The 25,594-nt window shown below is 42.4% G+C and overlaps 1 protein-coding gene across 1 annotated transcript in view; it reads right to left on the bottom strand.

Annotated features, from left to right (window-relative positions):
* LOC126418826 (protein argonaute-2-like) overlaps positions 1 to 25,594 on the bottom strand; it is a 341,336-nt gene that overhangs the window by 265,712 nt on the left and 50,030 nt on the right. Inside the window, exons 4-5 of the mRNA XM_050085806.1 lie at positions 22,229 to 23,065; positions 7,729 to 7,936 (exon numbers count right to left, since the gene is read on the bottom strand). Coding sequence (XP_049941763.1) covers positions 7,729 to 7,936; positions 22,229 to 23,065 — 1,045 coding nt within the window. The remainder of the gene's footprint in view (positions 1 to 7,728; positions 7,937 to 22,228; positions 23,066 to 25,594) is intronic.

Raw genomic sequence — 25,594 nt, 5'->3', positions numbered from 1 at the left:
ACTTTCAAAGGCAAAGTACATAAACAATCCATTCTTCTACCATGGCACAATCCTGTTCCAACTTATTTACAGGTCACCTGGAGGAATCCTTCCTATTAAGTCAACGCCTAAAATCCCTTATGTGGTTCGGATTCACTGATGACATTTTCATGATATGGATTCAGGGTGGAGAAAACCTTGGCTCTTTCCCCATAACCTCAATACCTACTTCTAAATCCACTTACCCTTGTCCTTCTCAACTCAACTAGCCACCTTCCTGGATGCCAATCTTCACCCATCAGATGGCTCCATAAATATGTCTATTCATATCAAGTGTACCAACCACCAACAGTACCTCCACTTTGACACTTGCCATCCTTCCCATGTCTAGAAGTCTCTGCCTTACAGCCTCGTCACATGAAAACGCTGCATCTACAGTGGAAAGCTGGAGTTGTCAAAATATACCTATAACATCACAAGCCTTTATTGACAGCCAATATCCTACCCAGCTCATCCAAAACAGACTCTCATGCCATCTGCTCCTCTGACAACCAGTTAGCCTGTTAACCAGCCACTGACCAAAACTCCTCTGATCACTCAATATCACCCTGACCTTGAAAAGCTCAAGCACGCCCTTCACCAGGACTTTAATTACCTCTCATTGTACTCTCAGATGAGGGATATCCTAACCAAATCCTGGTCACATTACCCAAAGTAGTGTTCTGCTAACCACCCAACCTACAGAATATCCTTGTCCACCATCACTATTCCAATCTTGCTCCCAATCCTACACTCCATAAGTTGTTCCCTTGTGATCAACCCAGGTGCAAGACCTCTCCCACACAGCCACCCACCACTGCCCACCACAGTCCAGTCACAAGTTGTGACGAAGCAACCTAGGATATTTTTAATCAAAATATCCACGGGTGTACTGCTGGTCTACAGTGTCCAACGGGCACAATATTTCGGCGATCATACATGTCGCCATCATCAGGTGAACTGACGGACTGAGCTCCTGTGAACATGCCGGCACGGAGATCCGTACACTATGGCTGCTCAGGGGGAACTGGGTTCGGTCGCGGCGGCGGCCGATTTAAATACCCTCCGCCCGCAGCGCGCTCACTCTGCTGTCTGCGCCCCGCGCCACGGTCGCAAGGTGGAACAGATTGCGACGGTGTCTGAGATGACATCGGTGTGATGGCTCTGTCCGCCGTGGTCGTCACAACTATACGTTTGCTCGATTTACTCTTGATTAACCCAATCGCTGGTTCCCAAGCCTTGCTAAGATTATAGCCACAGTCACGGTGTATGAGGTAGTCATTGGTGCGAATTTCGATGGCCTCTCTAACAATGCTGTCCCAGTATCTCGACGTCTGTACCAGAATCCTCGTGCGTTCATACTCCATAGTGTGATTTTCCGACAAACAATGTTCAGCGACCACCGACTTTCTCGGATACATCAGTCGAGTGTGCCCCTGGTGTTCACGGCATCGATCCTCGACGGTACGCATCGTCTGACCAATATACGACTTGCCACACTGACACGGAATCTGGTACACGCCGGCCTTCCTCAAACCGAGGTCATCTTTGGCGCTCCCCACCAGCGCATGTGTTTTATTCGGAGGACAAAACACAGTTCCGACCCGGTGTTTCTTCAAAATGCGAGCAATTTTCCCCCGAGAGTGCGCCTGTATATGGGATAAATGCAGTGCCTACCTCCTCCCTCGTGATTTCATCCATCTCCACAGGTTGTGCTGTAGTGGGTGGGCGGAGAGCACATTGAATCTGCCACTCTGAGTACCCATTTCTTCGAAATACAGTTCTCCGATGTTCCAATTCCTGGGGTAGACTCTCTGCATCAGAGAGGGTATTTAAATCGACCGCTGCCGCGACTGAACCCAGTTCCCCCTGAGCAGCCATAGTGTACGGATCTCCGTGCCGTCACGTTCACAGGAGCTCAGTCCGTCAGTTCACCTGATGATGGCAACATGTATGATCGCCGAAATATTGTGCCCGTTGGACACTGTAGACCGGCAGTACACCCGTGGATATTTTGATTATCAAATACGCCGGGAGAAACTCAAGAATCATAGGATATTTTTACTTCCCCTCTTGCTTTGCCATCTGCCTCCTTAAATTCATTTTTTCGTTTTTTAACTAATTAGCATTAACATATGTGAGTGTAATCTGCATGTTCATAAATGAAAAAAGTTGGCCATTAGTCTTAAAGAACATAACACCAGATCTAATTTTGGGCTTAGTTTTATGTATGTAATTGATGTTCTACTTCATTTTGATTGTTACTAGTTAGTATCTTTCATAATAGGGCGAAATCAATAATTGTTTCATAACTTCAATTCTATTATTGGCATATAAACAAATATGAATTCTGCAATAATTGTAAACATTTGGAAGATGAAATGCTAGTATTCTTAAAGTATCTATTTGGCTTTAGCCAGAAACATGTTAGCAAAACCAGCCCTTAACTAATTCCAAAGTAATTAATAGTTTTGTCAAGAGTATTGTTTGTGTAACTATATTTGTTAATTTCATGATCTAAACAAATAATTCAGTCTAACTCTGGTAGTGGAAGTAACTTTTAAAAAGAATCAATTTTTCAATGCATTCAGTTAATTGAATGAAGTAAGTTTTCTGTAAATTTAACTTCGAACGATGTGTAGTTTCAGTACCTATTATTGCGAGGATATATAAGGGCCTGGTTTTTGGTCACGAGACAGTCATTCCATGGCTGAGTTTCAGTCAAGGAACCGGTGTTGGTTAGAATGACAACAATGCATCGACTTAACAGTAAAATAAGTGTTACACTAATAGGCTGTGTGTTAAAGCAATGACAGTGTCTGTTCCATATGTATCTGATTATTCTGAAAGAACTGTGAATTATGTGGTTATGTGTTTACTGCTTGTAGACAGTAAACTATTATAGCAATATGTGGATGTTCGCCTGCAAACTATTAATAAGGCTTATGGGAAGTCAGAACAATATTGCACTGGCCATATATAACTGTGTATTATTGTATTATTGGGGGGTTGTGAAAAGTGAAAGTAAAAGACTATGAAACACAACAGTGCATCTGTCAGCTATATTAGTTACAGTAGACAGTACTGCATGTCCAGCCCATATGTTTTCAGCCAGTATGTCGACATTGAGGACAACAAACAAAGAAACGATGTAGGCAAACTGCTACAAAGTATTTACTACTCTACATGTCAGGGCCACATGAGAAAGCAGCCATTTTGTATATGAGTATTACTGGGCAACATTCTACATGGGCATGACAAGTAACCAACTGTCTACTCGCACGAATGGGCACAACCAAACTGTGGCAAACCGCAAACTGTTGGCAAACATGCTGCGCACTACAACACAAATGACTTTAACAGCTACTTCACTATGCAAGTCACTGGGATACTCCCTTGAATTTTCACCGTGTGGAGGGGGTGAAAATTCAAAAGTGAAAATTGAAAATAAAAAATATCTTCCAGGCAGAAATTCCAATATACATACAAGTACTAAGGATAGTAAGTTTCAGAACTCGTGTTTAACTCCAAACCTGATGGTATTTCACCAAAATGTACAATCACTATCCAACAAAGTAAACGAATTTCAAATGTTGTTAGAAAATGACATGAAAAACACCTCTGTATTATGTTTTGCTGATCATCGGCTTGACAAAGAGAAACTTGATATGCTATGCATTCCAAATTTTGTATTGGGTAGTTATTTTTGTCGGAAATTGTATAAACATGGTGGTAGTTGCATTTATGTTAAAAATAGCATAAATTTTAAATGTATGCCGTATGTAGGAAAATTATCCATAGAGAAAGATATTGAGGTAAATGAAATTGAAATCATGGACAAAAAAATTGCTATAATTTGTCTATACAGGGCACCAACTGACAATATTAACAACACGTTAAAGAACCTTGAAAATATCTTACACAAGACTACACAAAAAATAGAAAACTAATTATATGTGGGGATTTCAACACTGACTTTGCAAGTGAGTCCAATCAAAAACTGCTTTACTGAACCTCTTAGCAACTTTCAATTTAAAGGCTACTATAGAAATGCCACCACACATCACAAAAACCTCAGTCACAATCCTTGATCAAATATTTACAAATGTGGCCTTGAAATATACAACACAAACCCACAATACAGGCTTTGGGGACCACACAGTCCAGGAAATTAGTATAAGATTAGGAAAACCATTTAGTTCAACTGAATGTCTAACTACCACATCTAGGAAGTATAATGACCAGAATATACACCATTTTCTTAACTATCTGTGTAAAGAAACTTGGGGAGACATCTATGAATGTAAAAGTACAAATGATAAGTTCAACAAATTCCTAAATAGTTTTAGCTATTATTATGACCTTTGCTTTCCACTCCATAAAAAGACAGTCACAAAAAAGGATCTCAAAATAAAATGGGTCACAACAGGGATACAAATATCTGTGAAGAAAAAGAGATTACTTCATGATATATCTAGACAGCACACCACATCCCCAGAATTTGATTCCTATTTTAGGAATTACAAAAAGATTTTAACTAAAGGCATAAAAGAAGCAAAAAGAATGGCAAATAGTTCCCTCATAGCAAATGTACAAAATAAAATGAAAGCCATATTGGACATTTTAAGGCATGAAACAGGAGTAAAACGGAGAGAATACCATAATATCAAACTGAACGAAAACACTTCTGTAATATCTGATCCCCAGCAGATAGCAAATAATTTTAACTCATATTTCTCTGAGGCAGTTGAGGGGCAAAACTTTCAATATGCTGTCACTGCAAATCAGATTAAAACTATTCCTAGTAACAAGTCTCTCTTCCTATACCCAACAGATGAACAGGAAATGCTAAAAACAATAGGGGAGCTAAAATCAAAATTTTCCTCTGGCACTGACAACATACCAGACCATATCATTAAAAAATGTGCACCCTTAGTAGTTAGGCCCATGGTAGACATATGCAATAGTTCACTTTCTCAGGGAATCTTCCCAGAAATGTTAAAAATAGCTAAAGTGAAGCCATTATACAAACAGGGTGAAAAAACAGATATAACAAATTATAGGCCAGTCTGTCTACTATCTGTTTTTTTTCTAAAATAATTGAAAAAAAAATCTTTTATAAAAGACTTATAGATTTCATTGAAAAAAATAAACTTTTCTCGGCTATACAGCATGGTTTCCGAAAATGTAAATCCACTGAGACAGCTATTATCGATTTCTTAAATGAAGCTCTAAATGCATTAGATAAAAAAGAACACATAGCAGCAATATTCCTAGATCTTTCAAAAGCATTTGACATCATTAACCATGGTCTATTGCTTAGAAAGCTAGAAAATGTTGGTGTCAGAGGCCCAGCCTAAGAGTGGGTAAAGTCATATCTACAAAACAGACACCAAATAGTTGAAGTCCTGTACAAAAAAGGAAAAAATTTAACTTCCTATCAATCAGAAAAACAGTGTGTTAAATACGGTGTGCCGCAGGGTTCCGTACTGAGACCAATCTTGTTCTTGCTGTTTGTAAATGACCTGGAACCATCCAGCCCTCACTGTAAGTACATTAAATGTGCCGATGATACAAATACACTTATCAAAGGAAAGACCCCAGAAGAGCTCCAACATGAAAAAAAAGAGCACTTCACATGTATCAGAATGATTCCCAATGAACAACTTAATAATAAACACACATAAAACAAACACTATGCATCTACACACAGTGCAGAATAAACATCCTTTAACTGCAACCATAGAACTGTTAGGCAAAAGACTTGAAATTGTAAATAACACCAAATTTTTGGGAGTTTGGATCCTAGATGACCTAAGATGGCAGAAACACACACAACACCTATGTAGTAAATTAAATACCATTTTTATAGTATAAAAATTCTTGCTGGATGCACATCAATGCAAGCCATAAAAAATGTGTACTATGCCCAAGCGGAATCACTACTAAGATATGGTTTAATTTGCTGGGGGAAATTCACCACCAAGCAAAAGCTGTGAACAAAAAAGAATTATTAGAGCCATGGAAGGCTCAGCACTTCGATCTTCACGCAAACCCTCATTTAAAAAGCTTCATATTCTTACATTACCATGCCTATATATCCTAGAAACAATAATGTTTATAAGGGAAATCGTAGATGAAAATAGCAAGATTGCTCCAAAAAAAAAACAAAATATCCATTCATACAACACAAGGAATAATCAAGATTTACATATGCAGTTTTCACATACAACACTAAAACAAAAAGGATCCTAAAAAAGCAGGAAAAAAAACTGTATAACAAACTCCATAAAAAACATTAAGGCAATAACTGGCATGCATAAATTCAAAACTGCAGTTGAGTGACTACTTGCTACAGAATTGCTACTATAGTGTTGATGAATTTTTATCTACAATTTAAATATGTGAAAAATTTAAATAGTTTATACAATTAAGGCCAAAATAACAAATGTGTACATGTAGATTTATCTGTGTATTATATGTGGTCTATTACATATATGTGTGTCTGTATAATCAAGGCCGAAAGTATGAAATGTGTGCGTGTAAAATTTATTTGTGTATTTGTGGAATGCTATTCCCATATGTTAGAGTTATATTGCTGCAAATTATTTGACTTGTCCTATATCATTATGTGCCCCTGTACAGTGTATGATTCACAGGACCAATAAATATACAGTACAATACAATACTTCCAGAACAACTTTCTCTGAACTACGCAGATGGGAATTGTCTGTCCAGCATATCTTGTGCTTACCTCCACTAACTCACCACCCACTGCCTCACCTTAGCTGCTCCCTTCTCTCTTCTGCCCACACCACTCTTCCCTCATCCATACTGTGTACTTCCATCTCCTGCCATTCTTCCTCCCCTTCCCTGTTCCCTACACTATGTGGGCATGTTCTCTCTCTCTCTCTCTCTCTTTCCCCCCCCCCCCTTTCAACCCTCTCTCCCTGTCTCTCTTCCCTCGTCTCCCCCCTTCATCTCCACTTTTTCTTCTTTCCTATTCTTCTCCACTCTCTCTCTCTATCACTTATATGACATACCCTCTGCACTACTTTCTTTCGTCTTGCTGTGCAGCAGCTGAGTTACCTTTTGACAGACCTGCCTTATACTGTCCCAATACCTCTCCTTACCTCATGCATCCTTCCCTAACCCCCCCCCCCCCCCCCCCCCGAAATCTACCAAGGCAACTGCTCCCAATATTGAATACTCAACCCCCAAGTGTTTGTGTTTGGTTTTCTGTGTGTGTGTGTGTGTGTGTGTGTGTGTGTGTCCATAAACTTTGGCTAAAGTGCAAAGTGAGAGTAAAGTAAGGGTAAGAACTCAAAAGCTAGTGTGAAAAATGTTTTCTGTTGCATGTTTCTATGTGCCACACACCGGTCAGCTATTGGTGAGTGGTGCCTTTCCTTTATTACACATAAAGGAACCAAAAGCTAGTCCAGCTTTTGGAACTTTTAACTCTTCCTTAGAGAGAAAGAGAGATTCACTTGGGAAGGTCAGAAAGGAAGTAGAGGCCACACAGACCAAACAATGTCAGGGATCCATATATTGAAACATTCCCAAAAGCGGTTGTAGCAAATGGAAATGAATTCTGTTGTTGTCAAAAGCAGTAGTAGTAAATGAAAATGAATTCCGATATGTCTAATATCCAGATGTGTTAAATTAATACCACATTAATATTGTTTCAGAAGAAATATTAAATGTTCTTACCTGAATAGACGTTTAGGGCGGTCAGGACTGATTGCCACATCATAATGCATGACAGTCTTGTTCTTCAATTTACTGAGGTCTAGTCTAAAATGATTTGTGTCGACCACTGTTTTCCTGCCCTTTGAACCTCCTTCAAGAATGTTAGGGCGAACTGGTATATTTATAGTGTCTAACGACAAATTTTTCATTTTCTGAGCAATGTCATCATCTGTAAAATAAAACCATAAGGAATTTTGTTGGAAAAAAACAACAGATTCACTAAGCAGCTTATACGAAAAAACAGTGCATACTACATTTCTCTAATCAGGATGTTATCACAATAAAAATAAAGTACAATGCAATACTGATTTAGTACTATCACCAGGAGAGTGCAATGTCCTACAATAAGTTTAAAAAACTTGAAGTAATTAATACACTCACACTAACAAAACTATTTTTTTTTTTTTTTTTACAGACACTGCACTTTCTGTCCTCAGCATTAATTTTTTCTCCACTTGCAATGAAGTTCACTAAAACTTTGCTCAATATAATGTGATGAAGTACTTAAAAATGTGTAATTTGGTTATCCATCCATACATAAAAAAATGTATGTGTGTGTGTGTGTGTGTTTTCTCCACATCCCCTCATTAAACCATGGGACAGAGTTCAATCCCATTTTGCTACACGTACCCTCACTATCAGGCAACAATCACCGTCGTGGTACGAATTACATACCTATTATAGTTAAGGAGATATGAAGTCATAAAGAATTAGATGCATGAAAAACTGCCACATCATGTGTGATGTTTAAATGTATTACTTCTTTGCTACAACTGTATTCACAGTAAACTTCATAGGCTGATCCACATAAGCTGCTAAATGCAGCTATAAAAGTATATCATGATACCACACAGTTCTGGAGATATGATGTCATAAACACTGAGATGGGTGAAATGCTCCCATGTCATGCATGACATTTAAATTTATTACTTCTTTTCTACTAACTCTATTCATAACACATTTTGCAAACAGTATTCACATATGCCACTGAATGTACCTCCAAAATTATATCACTGGATGAAACATAGACCAGGAGATATGATGTTATAAAAACTGAGATGCATGAAAAACTGTCACATCATCCGTGACATTTAAATTACTACTTCTTTGCTACTATCTCTATTCACAATAAATTTCACTGACAATATCCACATTATGTAACTGAATCATTCTACAACACACAGTTCAAGAGATGTGACTTCACAAACACTGAGCTACATGAAAAAAATACCATATCATGCAAGAAGTTTTAATACATTTATTCTTTACCACTATGACACTCATATAGTTCAATAAACTTAAGAAATCCCTGCACCTGGTAGTGTTTTTGAAAAAATTCAACTGAGAAGTGCAAATGGCTGCAGGTGAAAACAACAGCCATCTATAGAGCTATGAAAAGGCATTGTTATAGAGGCCTTTCCAAAATCACATTATACACACATGAAGCAGCTGCACCCAGCATACAGAAACTGTCTGGGTACAGAAACTGTCTGGAATCACGTTTCTTAATTCAGATACTGTACTTATACGTTTGTACATAATGCATATTTCATTGTGTTACTGTTTCATAATTTCAAACACGTTTTCATGAATACAAGGAAATGACTTTTTTTCAATACTTGATACTTGACAACAAACACAGTTCTCTTTTTGTTTCTGCTTCTAATATAAAAACTGGCAATATGAATACCTGAGCAGTGCTGGGTTTGTCATTTTTAGAGTCTCCTCAGTGGGTGGCTGTATCACGCATGACCATCGGCTCGAATACATTGTCCAGTCCCATTAATGTGACCTCTTGGTAAAAGTTCGAATAACTACCTTTCACAGTGCGGACTGCTGCGAGACATGCAGGAAGAGAGTCAATGAGGTTCTGGACGGTACTGACAGGGATGTGGAGGCATGCCAATCCCAGTGCTGTTGCCAGCTGCACTAGGTTTCTTCGTCGAGGATCCCTGGTGCGAACAGCTCGATTGAGATGGTCCTACAAATTCACAATTGAGTTTAAATCCAGAGGGTTTGAACCACAATCATATACTGTGAGCTGTTGTGACATGTTGCATTGTCCCACTGGTAGATTCCGTTGAGGCAAGGAAAAACAAACTGCACGTACGGGTGGAAATGGTCCCCAAAGATAGATGCATACTTGTGTTGATCCCCTGTGCCTCCCGGAATGATGAGATCACACAGGGAATGCCATGAAAACATTCTCCAGACCGTAATGCTTCCTCCTGTAACCTGGAACCTTTTGATGAGTTTTGCGGGGTATTTGATTTCAGATGTTTCACATCATATATGCCAATGGCCGTATGTCCAATAGAGCTTAAAACATGATTCATCTGAAAAGTCTAAATGTTGCCACTCAGTGGACATCCAGTTGCATTACTGAGATGCAAATTCCGGCCTTCATCGCTGATGAACAGCAGTCAGCATAGGTGCACGATCCGTGCGCTTGCTGTGGAGGCCTGTACACAGCAACATTCGCCAAAAGCAGTCGATGAGGAGACACTGTTGGCAGCCTCTCGATTCATCTGGGCAGTCACTTGCTTAACAATTGCATGTCTATTCGTGCATACACATTTCTGCAGCCGTCACTGACCTCTATGGACCACAGTGTACCACAGCTGCCTTGGTGCCCAGCTCGGATAGTCCCACTTTGCCACGCACAGTACACCTCGACTACTGTGGCATGTGAACAGTTTACAAACTTAAGCGTTTCAGAAATGTTTCCACTCTTGGCCCAAAAGCCAAAGATTGTGCACTTTTGGTCATCAGGTAAATCACTCCATTTCTGCATTAGGATAACAACTGCACTGTTTTCCACATCCCCCAGACACATTTTATATATCTTCCACTACTAGTGCTGACATCTGCCATCTGTGAATGGTTACTGCTCAGCGACGATGAACATAGGCAGTGGTCACATTAATGTGAATGGACTGAGTATAACAAACAGCAAGTGGCTAGTCAATGCCCTTGAACCATCTAACAATGACCATCTGCCTGGCTAGACATCCTGCTCACCACCATTCCATTACAATTATGTATTCCACTTCAGTCCGTTCCCTTGCCAATTTGCTTGTTTTTCTATCTTTATCAATCTGAGTTACTTAACAGACATTTTATATATCAAGTAATTCGATAAATGAAAAATATTAGTCACCAAGAAATGAAAAATCTTAGTCACCAAGCAACAGCAGGAGAACGCACATATAAAGGTGTTAAAACCTGCAAGCATTACGAGCCAGTGGCTCCTTCTTCTGGCAGAAGGGTGATGGATGAAGAAAAAGGACTGGGGAAGTTTAGGAGGTGGAGTGAGTTCAGAAAAATAGCACAAAACCCCAGGTCAGGGGAGACTTACCAGACGGGATGAGAAGGAAATGCTGAACACATATAACATCCTGCTCATTTTAGTTGCCGTTTGTACATTGGTAATCGCTGTTGCCACAACTGCATCTTGATCACTGATACCAGTTTTGATGTGGACATCCTCAAAGAGGTGACATTTATTTGTTGTCATTACATCCAATACATTTCCACCTCAAGTGGGGTTCCAAACTACGTGTTCTAGGTAGTTTGCAGAGAATGCATTTAATATTGTTTCTCGGGATGTCTTTCTAACAAAACTGTAATTTTCCCAATTGATTTTTTGAATGATTAAAGTCTCCATTGATGATTACAGTATGATTGGGGAACTTACATACAAGTGAACTAACATTTTCTTTAAGTTTTTGGTTACATCAAGAGACGAGTCTGGTGGGCAACAAAAGGATCCAATTACCATTTTATGCCCACACCTGATACTGAGCCTTACCCACAGAATTTCACATGCAGGATTTGAGTTTCTAGTCAACTGCGACTACACCAGCTCCATTTCCCATTAGCCTATCCTTTTGACATAAACTTAAAATTTCCCCCCTAAATCTCACTCCTATTGGTTTCGGGTTTCAATCAGCTTTTGTGTACCCTGTATTATGTGAGCATCAATGCTTTTCAGGAGCGCATCAAACTCTACCATTTTTTTGTGAATGCTCTGACAGTTAACCACCATGATTTTAATACTCTCACCTGTGGAAGGCATTTCTTTCCTTCTAGCACTGATACTTCCAGGTTTCCTACAGCTGTCATTACCTGGATTGAATGGAGAGCTCCCTATTACGAAAAATCCTTAAGTGCACCCCACACACTGTCAGCTACTTGGGTAGCACAGCCTCTGATGTGTAGTGCACACCTGACCTAGTTAGGGACACCCTACAGTTCTCAATCCTATCACACTAGTCCAGGAAGTCACAGCCTATTTTCTCTCAGAATTTTCAAAGTCTCTGGTTCAGTCCTTCCACTCATCTAAGCACCAAGGGGCCATGATCAGTTCAGGCCCCAATGCTGCAAACTGTGAGCTTTGTTGAAACTCCATGCACAAGGCTGGTCTTCTGAACCTTCTCTGCTGGTCGTTGAAAAGATGGCTGGTTGGTTGGTTTAAAGAGAGAGAAGGGACCAAACTACGAGGTCATCGGTCCCTTGTTCCTAATAAAACAATGCCGCAAGGGTGAGAATAAAATGGACAAAACATATAACACAAAACGGAAAGAAAGGAAAATCCACAAGAACAAAGGGAAGGCAACGAATACTAAAAGGAACAAAAGAGGACAAGAAAACAAGAGAGAGACGCTAGAAACAGGAGGGAATAAAACATGAAAGCAGACTACAGTGGCTGGCCAACCATGAGAATAAAAAGGGAAAGCCAGCCACTCTGCAACACATTAAGACCTCCACCCTAAAAGCACTAGGGTGGAGGACATGGAGGGACAAAGGACATGCGCTAAAACATACATAGAAGTATAAAACCCACTCTCATGGATAAATTGTAAAACTAAAGCTGCTGTGGAGGCATTATTGCCCAACACCGAAGGCAGGGTGCTGGGAAAGTTAAAAGTCTGCCGCAGAGCCGCTAAAAGTGGGCAGTCCAGCAAGATGTGGACGACCGTCATTTGGGAGCCACAGCGACACTGAGGTGGCTCCTCGCAACGGAGTAGGTAACCGTGCATTAGCCACGTATGGCCAATGCGGAGCCGGCAGAAGGACAACTGATTCCCTGCGAGAGGCCTGCATGGAAGACTTCCACACATTCCTAGTCTCCTTAATGACACGCAGTTTGTTGAGCGTGCTGTTATGCCATTCTGTCTCCCAAAGACAGAAAACCCTGTGGTGTAAGACAGAATGCAGGTCAGCTTCGGAGATGCCCATCTCCAGAAGCAGTTTCCGCGTCGCCTGTTTCGCCAGCCTGTCGGCAAGTTCGTTGCTGGGGATTCCGACGTGTCCTGGGGTCCACACAAACACCACCGAATGGTAGGACTGTTCCAGGGCATAGATGGACTCCTGAATGGACGCTACCAGGGGGTGGCAAGGGTAGCACTGGTCGATAGCTTGTAGGTTGCTCAATGAGTCAGTACACAGGAGAAATGACTCACCAGGGCATGATCGGATGTACTCAAGAGCACGAGATATCGCCGCTAGCTCTGCAGTGAAAACACTGCAGCCAACTGGCAAGGAGTGCTGCTCAACATGTCCTCCATGAACATATGCAAAGCCAATGTGACCATCAGCCATTGAGCCGTCGGTGTAAACCACTTCAGAGCCCCGGAAAACGCCAAGAATCGAGAGGAAGTGACAGCAGAGAGCGGCAGGGTTAACGGAGTCCTTAGGGCCGTGCAGAAGGTCCAGACAAAGCTGCGGCCAAGGCGTACACCATGGAGGCGTACGTGAATGGACCACAAGTAAAGTTGGTAAAGTTCGGAGAGAAGGGACCACACACAAACCGCAATTGTTAGCGCCGATCTGGGCCGCCGATGTGGGAGATGGGCTGCCGCAGGCAGAAAAATTAGACAGTAATTCGGATGCTCCGGGGAGCTATGAATGTGTGCTGTGTAACTGGCGAGCAGCTGCGCACGTCTGATCTGCAGTGGAGGGACACCAGCCTCCACCAGTTCACTGGTCACCGGACTCATCCTAAAAGCTCCTGTCGCGAATCGAACCCCACAGTGGTGCACAGGGTCGAGTAAATGCAATGCTGAAGGCACTGCTGAACCATAAACCACATTCCCATAGTCAATTCGGGATTTAGACAAGGGCTCTGTAGAGCTGCAGCAGCATACAACGACCTGCACCACAATTGGTGTTGCTCAGGCAACAGAGGGCATTGAGGTGCTTTCAGCACTTCTGCTTAAGCTGACGAAGATGAGGGAGCCAAGTCAATCGAGCATCGAAAACCAGTCCTACGAATTGACATGTCTCCACTACAGTGTGCGGATCGTCATTAAGATAAAGTGTGGGTTCAGGATGAACGGTACGATGCCAACAAAAGTGCATGACACACGACTTTGCGGCTGAAAACTGGAAGCTGTGGGCTAGAGCCCACGACTGCTCCTTGTGGATGGCTCCCTGGAGGTGCCGCTCAGCAGCAACAGTACTGGAGCAGCGGTACCAAATGCAGAAGTCGTCTGCATACAGAGAAGGTGAGACGGAGGGCCCGACAGCCGTTGCTAGACCGTTAATGGCCACTAAAAATAGAGAGATACTCAATACAGAGGCGTGTGGGACTCCATTCTCCTGGATACGGATGGAACCATGGGAGTCACACCAACTTGGACACGGAAAGTACAAAGCTACAGGAAGTTTTGGATAAAAATCGGGAGTGGTCCCCGGACACCCCACTCATACAATGTGGAAAGGATATGACGTAGCCAAGTCACATCGTATGCTTTATGTAAGTCAAAGAAGACAGCAATCAGGTGCTGCCATCTGGAAAAGGCTGTTCGGATGGTAGACTCAACCGATGCAAGATTATCAGTGGCAGAGCGACCCAGGCGGAAGCCGCCCTGACATGGAGCCAGCAAGCCACGTGACTCCAGGACCCAACCCAGGACACACCATACGTTCCAGCAGCTTACAAACAACGTTGGTGAGGCTGATGGGCCGATAGCTATCCACATCAAGCAGTTTTTATCGGGTTTGTTCACCAGAATGATGGTGCTCTCCCACCACTGCAATGGAAAGACATCATCACACCAGATACGATTGAAGATGACAAGGAGATGCCGCTTGTAGTCAGATGAGAGATGTTTAATCATCTGACTGTGGATCCAATCTGGCCCATGAGCTATGTCGGGGCAATGTGCAAGGGCACTGAGGAGCTCCCACTGTAAATGGGGTGTTATAGGATTCACTGCAGCGTGTAGTGAATGAGAGGACTTTCCCTTCCAGCCTCCGTTTGAGAGAGCGAAAGGCTGGGAGGTAATTCTCCAATGCAGAGGCTCAATCAAAGTGCTCGGCAATCGCGTTTGCATCAGTACATAACTCGCCACTTATGGTAACACCAGGGAAGCTGTTGGGGCCTGGTACCCAAAAAGACGTTTGATCTTTGCCCAGACTTGGAAAGGTGATGTACGGCACCCAATGGTGGAGACCTCTCTCTCCCAACACTCCTTCTTCCATTTGTTTCATAAGGTAGCGAACACGGGCACAGAGCCGTATAAATGCTATGAGTTGCTCCAGGGAAGGGTGCTGCTTATACCGCTCTAGAGTTTGCCGACACTCCTTAATTGCTTCAGCAACTTCTAGCGACTGCCTTACGCCATGGGCACCCTAAAGAATGAGGGATTGCATTTTCTGCTGCAGAAACAATTGTGCTAGTAACCTGCTCAACCATCACATCAAAATTACCGTGTGGAGGAAATTCAGCGGTGACTGCAGAGGTGAAAGTTCCCCAGTCCACCTTGTTCAAAGCCCATCTAGGCAGGCGTCCATGTGCCTGACGCTGGGGCAGTGACAGAAAGACGGGGAAGTGGTCACTACCACACAAGTCGTCATGTGCTCTCCAGTGGATCGATGGGAGAAGTCCGGGGCTGCAAATTGATAAATCAATGGCCGAGTAACTACCGTGAGCCGCACCGAAATGTGTGGCGGCCCCAGTATTTAGAGGTCGAATTCCATCAGTAAAGTTTCGACATCTCTGGATCGGCCAGTAAGCATGGTACCATGCCACAAGGGGTTATGGGCATTAAAATCTCCCTGAAGTAGGAAAGGTTTAGGGAGTTGATCAATCAGTGCAGCTAATACATTCAGGGGTACTGTGGCATGTGGAGGAAGATATACATTGCAGACAGTTATGTCATGCGTCGTCCTTATTCTGCCTGTCACAGCTTCAAGAGGGGTTTGAAGGGGCACGTGTTCACTACAGACCATGTTCACTACAGACTGAGTTTAGGACATAAACGCAAACTCCACCTGACACTCGGTTATAGTCTCTACAGTTCCTGTAATATCCCTTACAGCTACCGAGGGCAGGGCCTGCACTGCTGGAAACCAGGTTTCCTGGCGGGCAATGCAGAGAGCAGGTGTAAAGCTTAACAGCTGCCGTAGCTCACCCAGGCTGTGGAAAAAACCGCCGCAATTCCACTGGAGGATGGCATCGTGAGACTGGGAAGGCGTGGAACATTCGATGAGGCAGTTTACACCTGAGAGTCACCTGCTGCCATCGATTTATTGCCTGAGCAGTCAATATCCATTGTGTCTGAGGGTCTGGCGAGATCTAGTTCCTCAGCGGACACCAAAATCTCCACCCCATCCTCAGCCGCAGAGCTTGTAGGTAGCGGTGGTGTGGGTGCCACCGCAATTTCCTTGGTCTTAGGGGTTTCCTTTTTGGATTTCTCTCGCTGCTCCTTGGGTTTCTCTGGCTGGGAGGACTTCACTGGCTCAGTCTCCACTACTGAGGATGAGCGTGAGGCCTTACAACCAGCTGCTTTTGGGCTCTTCAGCTACTGGCGGGTGTTGTCTTTCCCACTAGGAGAAACCTGGGAAGGGAGTGAACCAAGAGACCCCTTCCTAGCAAGAGAAGCCGAAGAAGATTGATGTAATTGATGATTTGAGGGGGGGGGGGGGGGTGTTGCTCCTGAAGTAGGTGGTGCAGGAGCAACGGGGAGGAAAATGCCCCCCACCATCAAGGGGGCAGGTGTAGTCTTTCAGCTCTGAGAGGTGACCTGGGTTGGCGGAGATGATGGTGCCACAACTGTTGTAGTGGCAGCGTAAGATGATGTCATACGCACAGGATGCAGGCGTTCAAATTTTCTCTTAGCCTCAGTGTAGGTCAGTCTGTCCAGGGTCTTGTACTCCATGATTTTCCTTTCTTTCTGGAGAATCCTGCAGTCAGGTGAGCAAGGCGAATGGTGCTCTCCACAGTTGACACAGATGGGAGGTGGGGAACATGGAGTATTGGGATGTGATGCGCATTCGCAATCTCGGCATGTGACGCTGGAAGTACAGTGAGTAGACATATTGCCGAACTTCCTGCACTTAAAGCACCACATCAGGGGAGGGATATACGGCTTTACATCACACCGGTAGACCATCACCTTGACCTTCTCGGGCAATTAATCATCCTCAAAGGCCAAGATGAAGGCACCAGTGGCAACCTGATTATCCTTCGGACCCCGGTGGACACGCCGGGCGAAATCTACACTTAGCCGCTCTCAATTGGCGTGCAGCTCATCGTCAGACTGCAAAAGAAGGTCCTTGTGAAATATGATACCCTGGACCATATTTAAGCTTGATGGTTACAGAAATATCCCCCAGCCTTTCACAAGCGAGTAACTCCCGCGACTGGGCAGAGGATGCTGTTTTGATCAAGACTGACCCAGATCTCATTTTGGACAAGCCCTCCACCTCCCCAAACTTGTCCTCTAAATGCTCACCTAAAAACTGAGGCTTCATCGTCATGAAAGGGTCCCCATCAGCTCTCGAACATACAAGGTACAGGGGCAAATAAGATCTGCTGCCATCCTTAACCTGACATTCCTCCCATGGTGTGGCCAGGGAGGAACGATTTGGGGTCATACTTCAGTGCATTGAATTGAGCTCGTGATAGCTTAGAGACTGCTGGTGTTTCACCACCAGCAAGAGATGATGGACTAAGCTTCATTGCATGTCATCCGCCCCGATGCCATCCACTCCGACCAAGGGCTCTCCCCACGGGCGCCACGCAGCCTCAGCAAAGGCCACCTGGCAGGATGGTCTTTGCCGGGAGTCCCGATGCCCCAGGGTGATGGGCATCTACCCCTTGGCATACGTGGGGAGTTAACGGCGCAGGCATCAGCCGAGCGATCCCTGTGTTGTCACGGGGCTACAACCGACAGGGTACATGGCAGCCCCACCACAACAGACTGGCTACCGTGCTGTGCAAAGAAGCCCACAGTCATCGTCAACACAGAAATCGGCACTGCATAATGCATGGTGGAAAACACATCCAGGAAGAAGTCCTCGCCCAAGAGATGGAGAATGGGCTGGCAATGCAACAACGAGAAAGTGGGCTAAAGATCTCAATGCACAATGGACACGATGCACCTTGTAAGGTGCCCTTCCCCAATTGGCTCACTCTTTGGAAAAATTTTGAAGAATGGAGGCCAAACCCTACAGGGGACCATCACATAAAGGCCAAAACTTGTGAAACTCCTTTCAGTCGCCTCGTACGACAGGCAGGAATATGTCGGGCCTATTCTAACCCCCAGAACCGCAAGGCGGCGCTGGAAAAATCCAAGTGTCACCTCGGAGTCTAGATGACAAAGATAGTTTGTTCCAAAGTGCACCACAATCTGCAGTTGCTTGCACCCTGTTCCCTAAATGGTTGCCGGAGTAGCTTCTTCAACAAGTTTAATGAGGCCTCTGGAATATACACTGAGTGCACCTGGTGTCCTTTCTTGTCCCTCACAGCCATTTCCCTAAAGAGTAGCATCGTTCGCCATACGTTTGAACTGCTGATGGTTAATATATCTACATGATTATTCTGCTATTCACAATAAAGTGCCCGGCAGAGGGTTCAATGAACCACCTTCAAGCTGTCTCTCAACCATTACACTCTGGAATGGCACACGGGAAAAACGAGCACTTAAATTTTTCTGTGCAAGACCTGATTTCTCTTATTTATACAATAAATCCCCATTCTTTTGCATTTGCCTACTCTTGACACTGGACAGAACAGATTTTCCCAAATTAGGACAGAACAGATTTTCCCAAATTAGGTGAAGTGAGTTCCACTGACTCAGTTTCAGTTTTAGGTTCAGTGAAAGACAGCACCTCAAACTTGTTTGCTAGGGGGGATCGGTATAATGCCCAGAGCTCTCCTCGTTCCCATCAACACTGCACAGAATGCCAAGATCTACCATTGTAATGCCACTCGCCTCTAAGCGGACGAGTAATGATGGACCCCATACTCTCTGCAGAGGAGACAGGACCCACAGGAGAGGATGGTACTTGAGGTAGCTCTGGTACTGGTATACGACTCTCAGGAGCTCTTCCAACACACTGATTTGCAGCAGCTGCCAATTGTTTGACAGCAGTCAGGGCAATTTCCAGCTGCTTACGAAAATCAAGTAACTCGTCCCGTGTTTGAGAGCAGCATTTTGGCTGTTGCAGTGTATTACAGGGCAGTGAACAATTAACTTTGAACTAAGTTTGCAGATTATCTTTTACGTCTGTTGGTCTCAAAAACTATTAATTCCCTATAAGAAATGAAGGAAATACACAAAATGAGATTTCAACTAAGGCAACAGTAAAATCTGAATTTCCTAAAACTTTTTGAGGTGAATTACGGATATTAGCAAACTAGAAAGTACAGTTAATTTATGATAAATGTAGATAATATATAATCCTCTTTATCAAAAAATTAGATGTAACACAATATGTTAGTTAGAATATCTGCTAAATAACTAAATCACAAATGCTGATTTACTACAAATTAGACTATGCACAGACCAAGTAACTTCCAAAAATTCTCAAAAATGCTTATTTCTTTTCGTTGATAGACAATTAAATTCAGGGTGATCTATTATTTGTCATTAACTATGAATCACAAATGCTGATTTGTTACGAAATACATTATCCAAAAACATTTGTACTGGTAATTTACGAAAAACATTTTTGTAATCATCTGGAAATTCTCAAAAATTATCTATTTCTCACATACTTATACAAAGAAATTAGACAACAACTGTTCTGAACAAGAATAAACCTACCGTTCTCAAAAACAATTAAGTTTAAGCCTACAGATGACAATAACAGTAGCAGTTTATCATGGCATTCGCAAATGTTCGAATTTCACAATATATCATAATATAAATGAATATTGGTACCATCAGTGAAAGATTATGCAGACATGACACAAACTGTAAAATATACCAACCCAGAATTTCAAATCAGCACACACAGTCTCACACAAAGAAAAATTTGGAAGTCAATATTCCATATAAATAAACGTGCAACTTGAACAGGTTTTTTACTTAGCTGTTTCTGTGCCAATTTTTACACTCATGTGCTGAAGAAGAACACTGCGCTACAAGTTTCTCAGTCAAAATATAGAAAACTGTGCATCACTAACAAGGCACATCTTCTGCCTGTTGCAGGTAATAATGGTGCTGTTGTTCCATTCATGTGAGATACTTGTTTGACCCCTAATGACCATTCTGTTATGTGCCATAATCCAAAAACAACCAATTACCTAACTGCAGTCAGTAAAACTACTGCTCACTTATGATTTTACCTTTCATGAGCTACTTTCTGAAGCTGGTCACAACTATTCTGTTATAAAGTAATAGTGTGGAAATAAATAACAATTATAAAGATGGATTCTCTTCCTAGAAAACCCAAAAATATAATTTTTTATCAAGAATTAGTATCACTACACAGTGTAGTGATTTTATGAGTTTTATTGACTCCATTGGCAATACTTTTGCCTCATTCCACCTGAGAAATGCCATTTGAGTAGTTTTCGTCTGGTCTGTTACAGCATATTTTGTGAGATCTGAAGACCCTGTACAGTGGGTGGCTTTAATATTGAGAGCGCAGTGAAAATCACCTCAAAGTGATTCACATGGGATCTACTGCAACAAATAATCCAAACTTTGTTTAAAAATACTGTAAATCATGTAAACATAAAATGTATGGTTAGACAAGATTTATAATGTCACTTTTTTGTTCATAATGCACAGAAATAACCTTGGGCTCAGATTTGTAATGCATTTCTATTACAGATGGACAGGTAACATTATGTTTTGCTTGCTCATTCTTTGTCAACACTTCACTAATTGTGACAGCTTGACAATCAGTTGTACAGTACGTACCATCCTTATTGTTAATCCTACTGTTGAGCCTACTCAGCAACAGTGGTCATTAAAATACAGTGCACCTAAGTAAAAATATCGTACACATTCTAGAACATTAGCAAACTTTTATTGTATGTACAACAAGGAATTGCCTGAAGAAACCGTAACAGCGATCACTCACACCGGGGCTTTGGCAGTGCTACATGTGGCATTGTGTTATATCGAACAGTGAGTGGAAGCTACTCCAACTGATACCGTGCTTCGTGGAAGGTGGGCGTGACATTGCTGCTTAAAAAAAAGAGGTTGTTTTAAAACAAAGGACTATGGACATTTCTTTATAATGTAACTTATAGTTTTGTAACTTGGAAATGAGTGCCCATATATGTACATATAACACATGTATATACTATATTGCTTACTTATTTATTTTTTAATCATTTTTGTGCTCATTAAATATTTATTAATGATTCCCATTGATTTAGTGATACTTCTGTATTACATGAGTGTTTTGTAAGCCGAGGTAGTCTCAGCCCTGAGTAGCTTGAATTACTGGAGCTCTACTGCATCTGAAACACTCTGGAATGAACACTGGTGAACAATGACACTTATAGAGTTCTATACTTTGCTGAAAGCATATTCCCCTAAATGAGCACTAAACAACTGAACAGTAGCAACTGTAACCTGCAACACTGATTTGACTACTGAATCCAACATTATATTTGAATATTGTGAGTTTCCATTCTATTTTACAAAATTACTACACAACAAAGCTTATTTACTACATAATATACATATATTTAGAAATTTTATTCAAGGAGGAAACTATTCTGAAAGTAAACACACACACACACACACAATTGGTGAGGAAGAAGCAAATGACAATAACCATGTTGTGCATGTTTTAATTCCACATAGATGTGAAATTTTGTACTTACAACACATTTCTGCTATATTTTAATGTACCTCTGTCACAACTTCTACTTGATTAATCTGAATATGTATTTGTAATCACAATGAGATACGATTGCACCTGTGTGTGTGTGTGTGTGTGTGTGTGTGTGTGTGTGTGTGTGTTTTACTGTTAACTTGCTTAGGTCGTCAATATTTTCTTTCTGAAGAAGACATTTTTATAAACATGGAAACCATGGTAAAGGAGTTTTAATAAACCGTCCGATTTGCAACTGAGGGCTGTTATTTCTATAAGACGATACTGGTTTAGGCTTGCTACCACATAAAAGTGCATAAAACATCTGATTAGAGAAACTCAAAGAAAGAATCTGCAAGTTATTTTTCAACTGAATAAGAGAGCGTCTCACCTTTTTGGCTCTGTGGCTGCTGCTGCCTAGGTGTCTGCTGATGTGCTCCCTCCACATGCATTTGCTGTGCAGATGGTGGTCTCTGCTGCTGTTGTAGAGGTCGCTCCCTGGGTTGCATTTGCTGTTCATGTGGTGGTCTCTGCTGTTGCTGATGAGGTGGTCCACTATGCTGCATCTGCTGTGCAGGCAGTGGTCCCTGCTGCTGTGGCAGCCCAGGTGGTGCACTGCTAGGAGCAAAGGCCGATTCCCTGGCACCAGGTGCACCCCGAGTTTGGAAAGTGTCTCCTGTTGGTGAGAATGCTTGAGGAGTGCCTCTCCCTCTCCCTCCACCTCTTCCTCTACCTCTCCCTCGCCATTCCTGAGCAGGTGTCTGTGACCAGTACTGCTGCTGCGACTGCTGGCGTTGCTGCCACTGATGAGGCGGCACACTACCCGGCTGAGCAGCAGCCACTTGCTGCGCAGCCTCCTGTTGTGGGGAAAACGGTCTCCTGTCACTACCATCGTGCCCGTAATCGCCACCACGGCCACGAGCACGGCCGCGACCGTGGCCGTGGCCACGATCTTGACCTCGGCCGTAACTGTAACCTCGGCCACGTTGAGGAGGAAATGCAGTTTGATCTGAGGGATATGCCACTGGTGGTGCTCTCTGCTGTGGTAACTGAGCTGCCCCAGCTTCCTGAATGGGTGGATGACGTGGCAAAGCTTCAGGCAGACGTTCAGCAACTCTTTGCTCTCGTGCAGGATGGGTAGCAGAAGCCACTGCAGATGCACCACTAGCTTCTCCCACTTCTTGTGCCTGTTTCACTGGCACCTTCTTCGTGGCTTGTCTATCTGAAACTAAAAACGCCAAAAAATATGAATATCCACCACAACTCTTGTATACAACACTCACATGCTTTCAATAATAAATCATTTTTGTACACTGCAAAGGTGTCTTTCAAATCCCATATTATGTTGAATGTTTAATGTGCAACACTTGAACCTGTGCATGAAGGTAAAGCAATCTGAGAACATGTAGAATTACATTTACAACAACATGTAGTAAAATCAAAAGGCTGCCAATTTTTTGTTAAAAATGTTGAAATAATTAATTTTTGGGCCCCCATATAAAAATAATTTACTGTCAAATTTAATGACAACACTAGACCTTTTACCAAACAAAAGCATTCACTTGCTACTGATAGCCTTATTGCAATAGCATTAACACTAATAATTCATTCTTTTAATTAAGCACAGACATGTTATGCACAACAGAGAAACATAATTGTTTCAAAGAAAAAATGAAATAAATATGTATTTACATCATAATACCTTACTGCACATTTGCAGTCGTGACACAATGATGGTGTTATACAACTGATATTTAGTCACTGCAAGGCAAAGGGCATACAAGAAATTCGTATCACTGCCATACCAAGTTAGCCGTGCCATCGGGTCCTTATTAAAAGTTAAGAGACAACTAATGAAGAATGGAGTATGAATTAGGTTCAACAGAGGGTGTTCAAATGTTTATTTGCTTCCAAAGCGTCTACTTGTTCCACAATATTGAAAATGAATGTGTAGTCTGAACCATGCAGTCAGATATAAATAGCTGCATGGTCACAGCTTCTGAGCTATTCCAGGGCACCAATAGCAGCTATTGGGCTGCTGGGTGCCACAGCTGCAGATCCAGTATGATGCCCGTGCAACAGGGCACACTGCGAACCATCCGGGGCCAGGGGATCGTCATCAGAGGCCACCACCAAAACTGCCCACCAGTGTTGCAGTGACCATCCAGACATTTAACTCTACTCTCCTCTCGTCTAGCCATTATTTGCTCCTTACATACTGCCAATGTACTGCACCTAGCGTATGTGTGTTACCCTGCTGGTTATCAGACTTTTTTCTGACTTATCTCTCTGGACTTGTGATTTGTGCAGTTACTGTAATGACATATTCTTGGTCAATAAGCCATTGTCTGTGGTGTGTTATCATTATATGAGTTGTTACACAAATAACAATGAACTGACTGCACTGTGGACACAGATGGTGTTGTGTTACAATTAACTTGAACTGCACTATGATGACCTTGAACTGTGCTACAATGGATCTGTGCTGCAAGAACTCTTCAGATAGCAGCCTAATCAGTCATACTGCACCTGGCTGGCAGAACTGCAAAGATCTCTCATTTCAGGGCACGAACGAGAGGTAGTCGAAGCCATGGCAAAGAATGTAATTCAGTTGCCCTGAAATGAGAAATGTCCTGCCCACTATCCTTCCCACTCGTCCCACAGTGGTATTCCGCCATCCATCGAACATACACAATATACTCATCCATCCATACACAACCCCAGCTCCTAACCCCTTATCTCATGGCTCAGGAATTTAATGACTTTTTTATTAAATCAGTTTAGGAAGTAGGAAGTCCTATAATTAAACCTGAAATCAGCTCATCACAGTTACCATATTTACTCGAATCTAAGCCGCACTCGAATCTAGGCCGCACCTGAAAAATGAGACTCGAAATAAAGGAAAAAAAAATTTCCAGAATCTCAGCCGCACCTGAAATTTGAGACTCGAAATTCGAGAGGAGAGGAAAGTTTTAGGCCGCACCTCCAAATCGAAACAATTTAGGTCGAATGAATGACGATACAGCCACAGTAGTTTGGTTCGAGTCGTAAGCTTAGCAGTCAAGCTTTACCAGGTAGCCATTGCTATGCGTCAGGCGCTCCGTTCGTATTTATACCGGTACCCTTCCTTTTTCACGCGCTTCGTCTGGTTTGAATCGATTGCTTATATTGCTTTGATCTGATAATTGTCGTTTTCTTTGTTGTAGGTGTTTACGTCACTCTAAGCTGAAAATGCATTACTGTACTGTGTCATGCATTGTTTGTCGCATTCTGATAGTGCGTGTTTATGGCCTGTCGCCGCTCGTGGCGTGGCTTGCTTTTGTGCGCACTACCGCGCTTACAATTTAGAAGAAGAAGAAGTGAGGAATCGTCTCATTAGCAAAACAATGGCAAGAGACTGCTATTTGTTGTTACTTACAGTGCTGCTTTCTTTGATAATGATCAACAAGAACAAAAAATAGTAGACTGCGTAAGTTAGAACATGTTCTGAACGAGAGTTAGGCGAAAATTTTTCTGCATTTGAAAATCTTTGTGGCCGCTTCTTTAGTACATCAAATTCTGCACAGAAATTAGTCATCTTAGATTTAAAAATCTAGTCAGTTGCCGTGCTTCATTTCTGACTGTATCACTATTAGGCATAAGAATAATACGAATATAGGCATGACACGACATATATATTCTTCCGCGTTTGCTGTTGTCTCACTCTAGTTTCGTAGTTTATTAGGCAGACAGGATATAAATGGGATAGCAGCAAACA

This window comes from Schistocerca serialis, chromosome 9 (genome assembly GCF_023864345.2).
Source record: "Schistocerca serialis cubense isolate TAMUIC-IGC-003099 chromosome 9, iqSchSeri2.2, whole genome shotgun sequence".
Lineage (NCBI taxonomy): Eukaryota > Metazoa > Arthropoda > Insecta > Orthoptera > Acrididae > Schistocerca > Schistocerca serialis.
The sequence above is the reverse complement of the archived record's forward strand: the minus strand, read 5'-3'. Positions and strand labels throughout refer to the sequence as shown.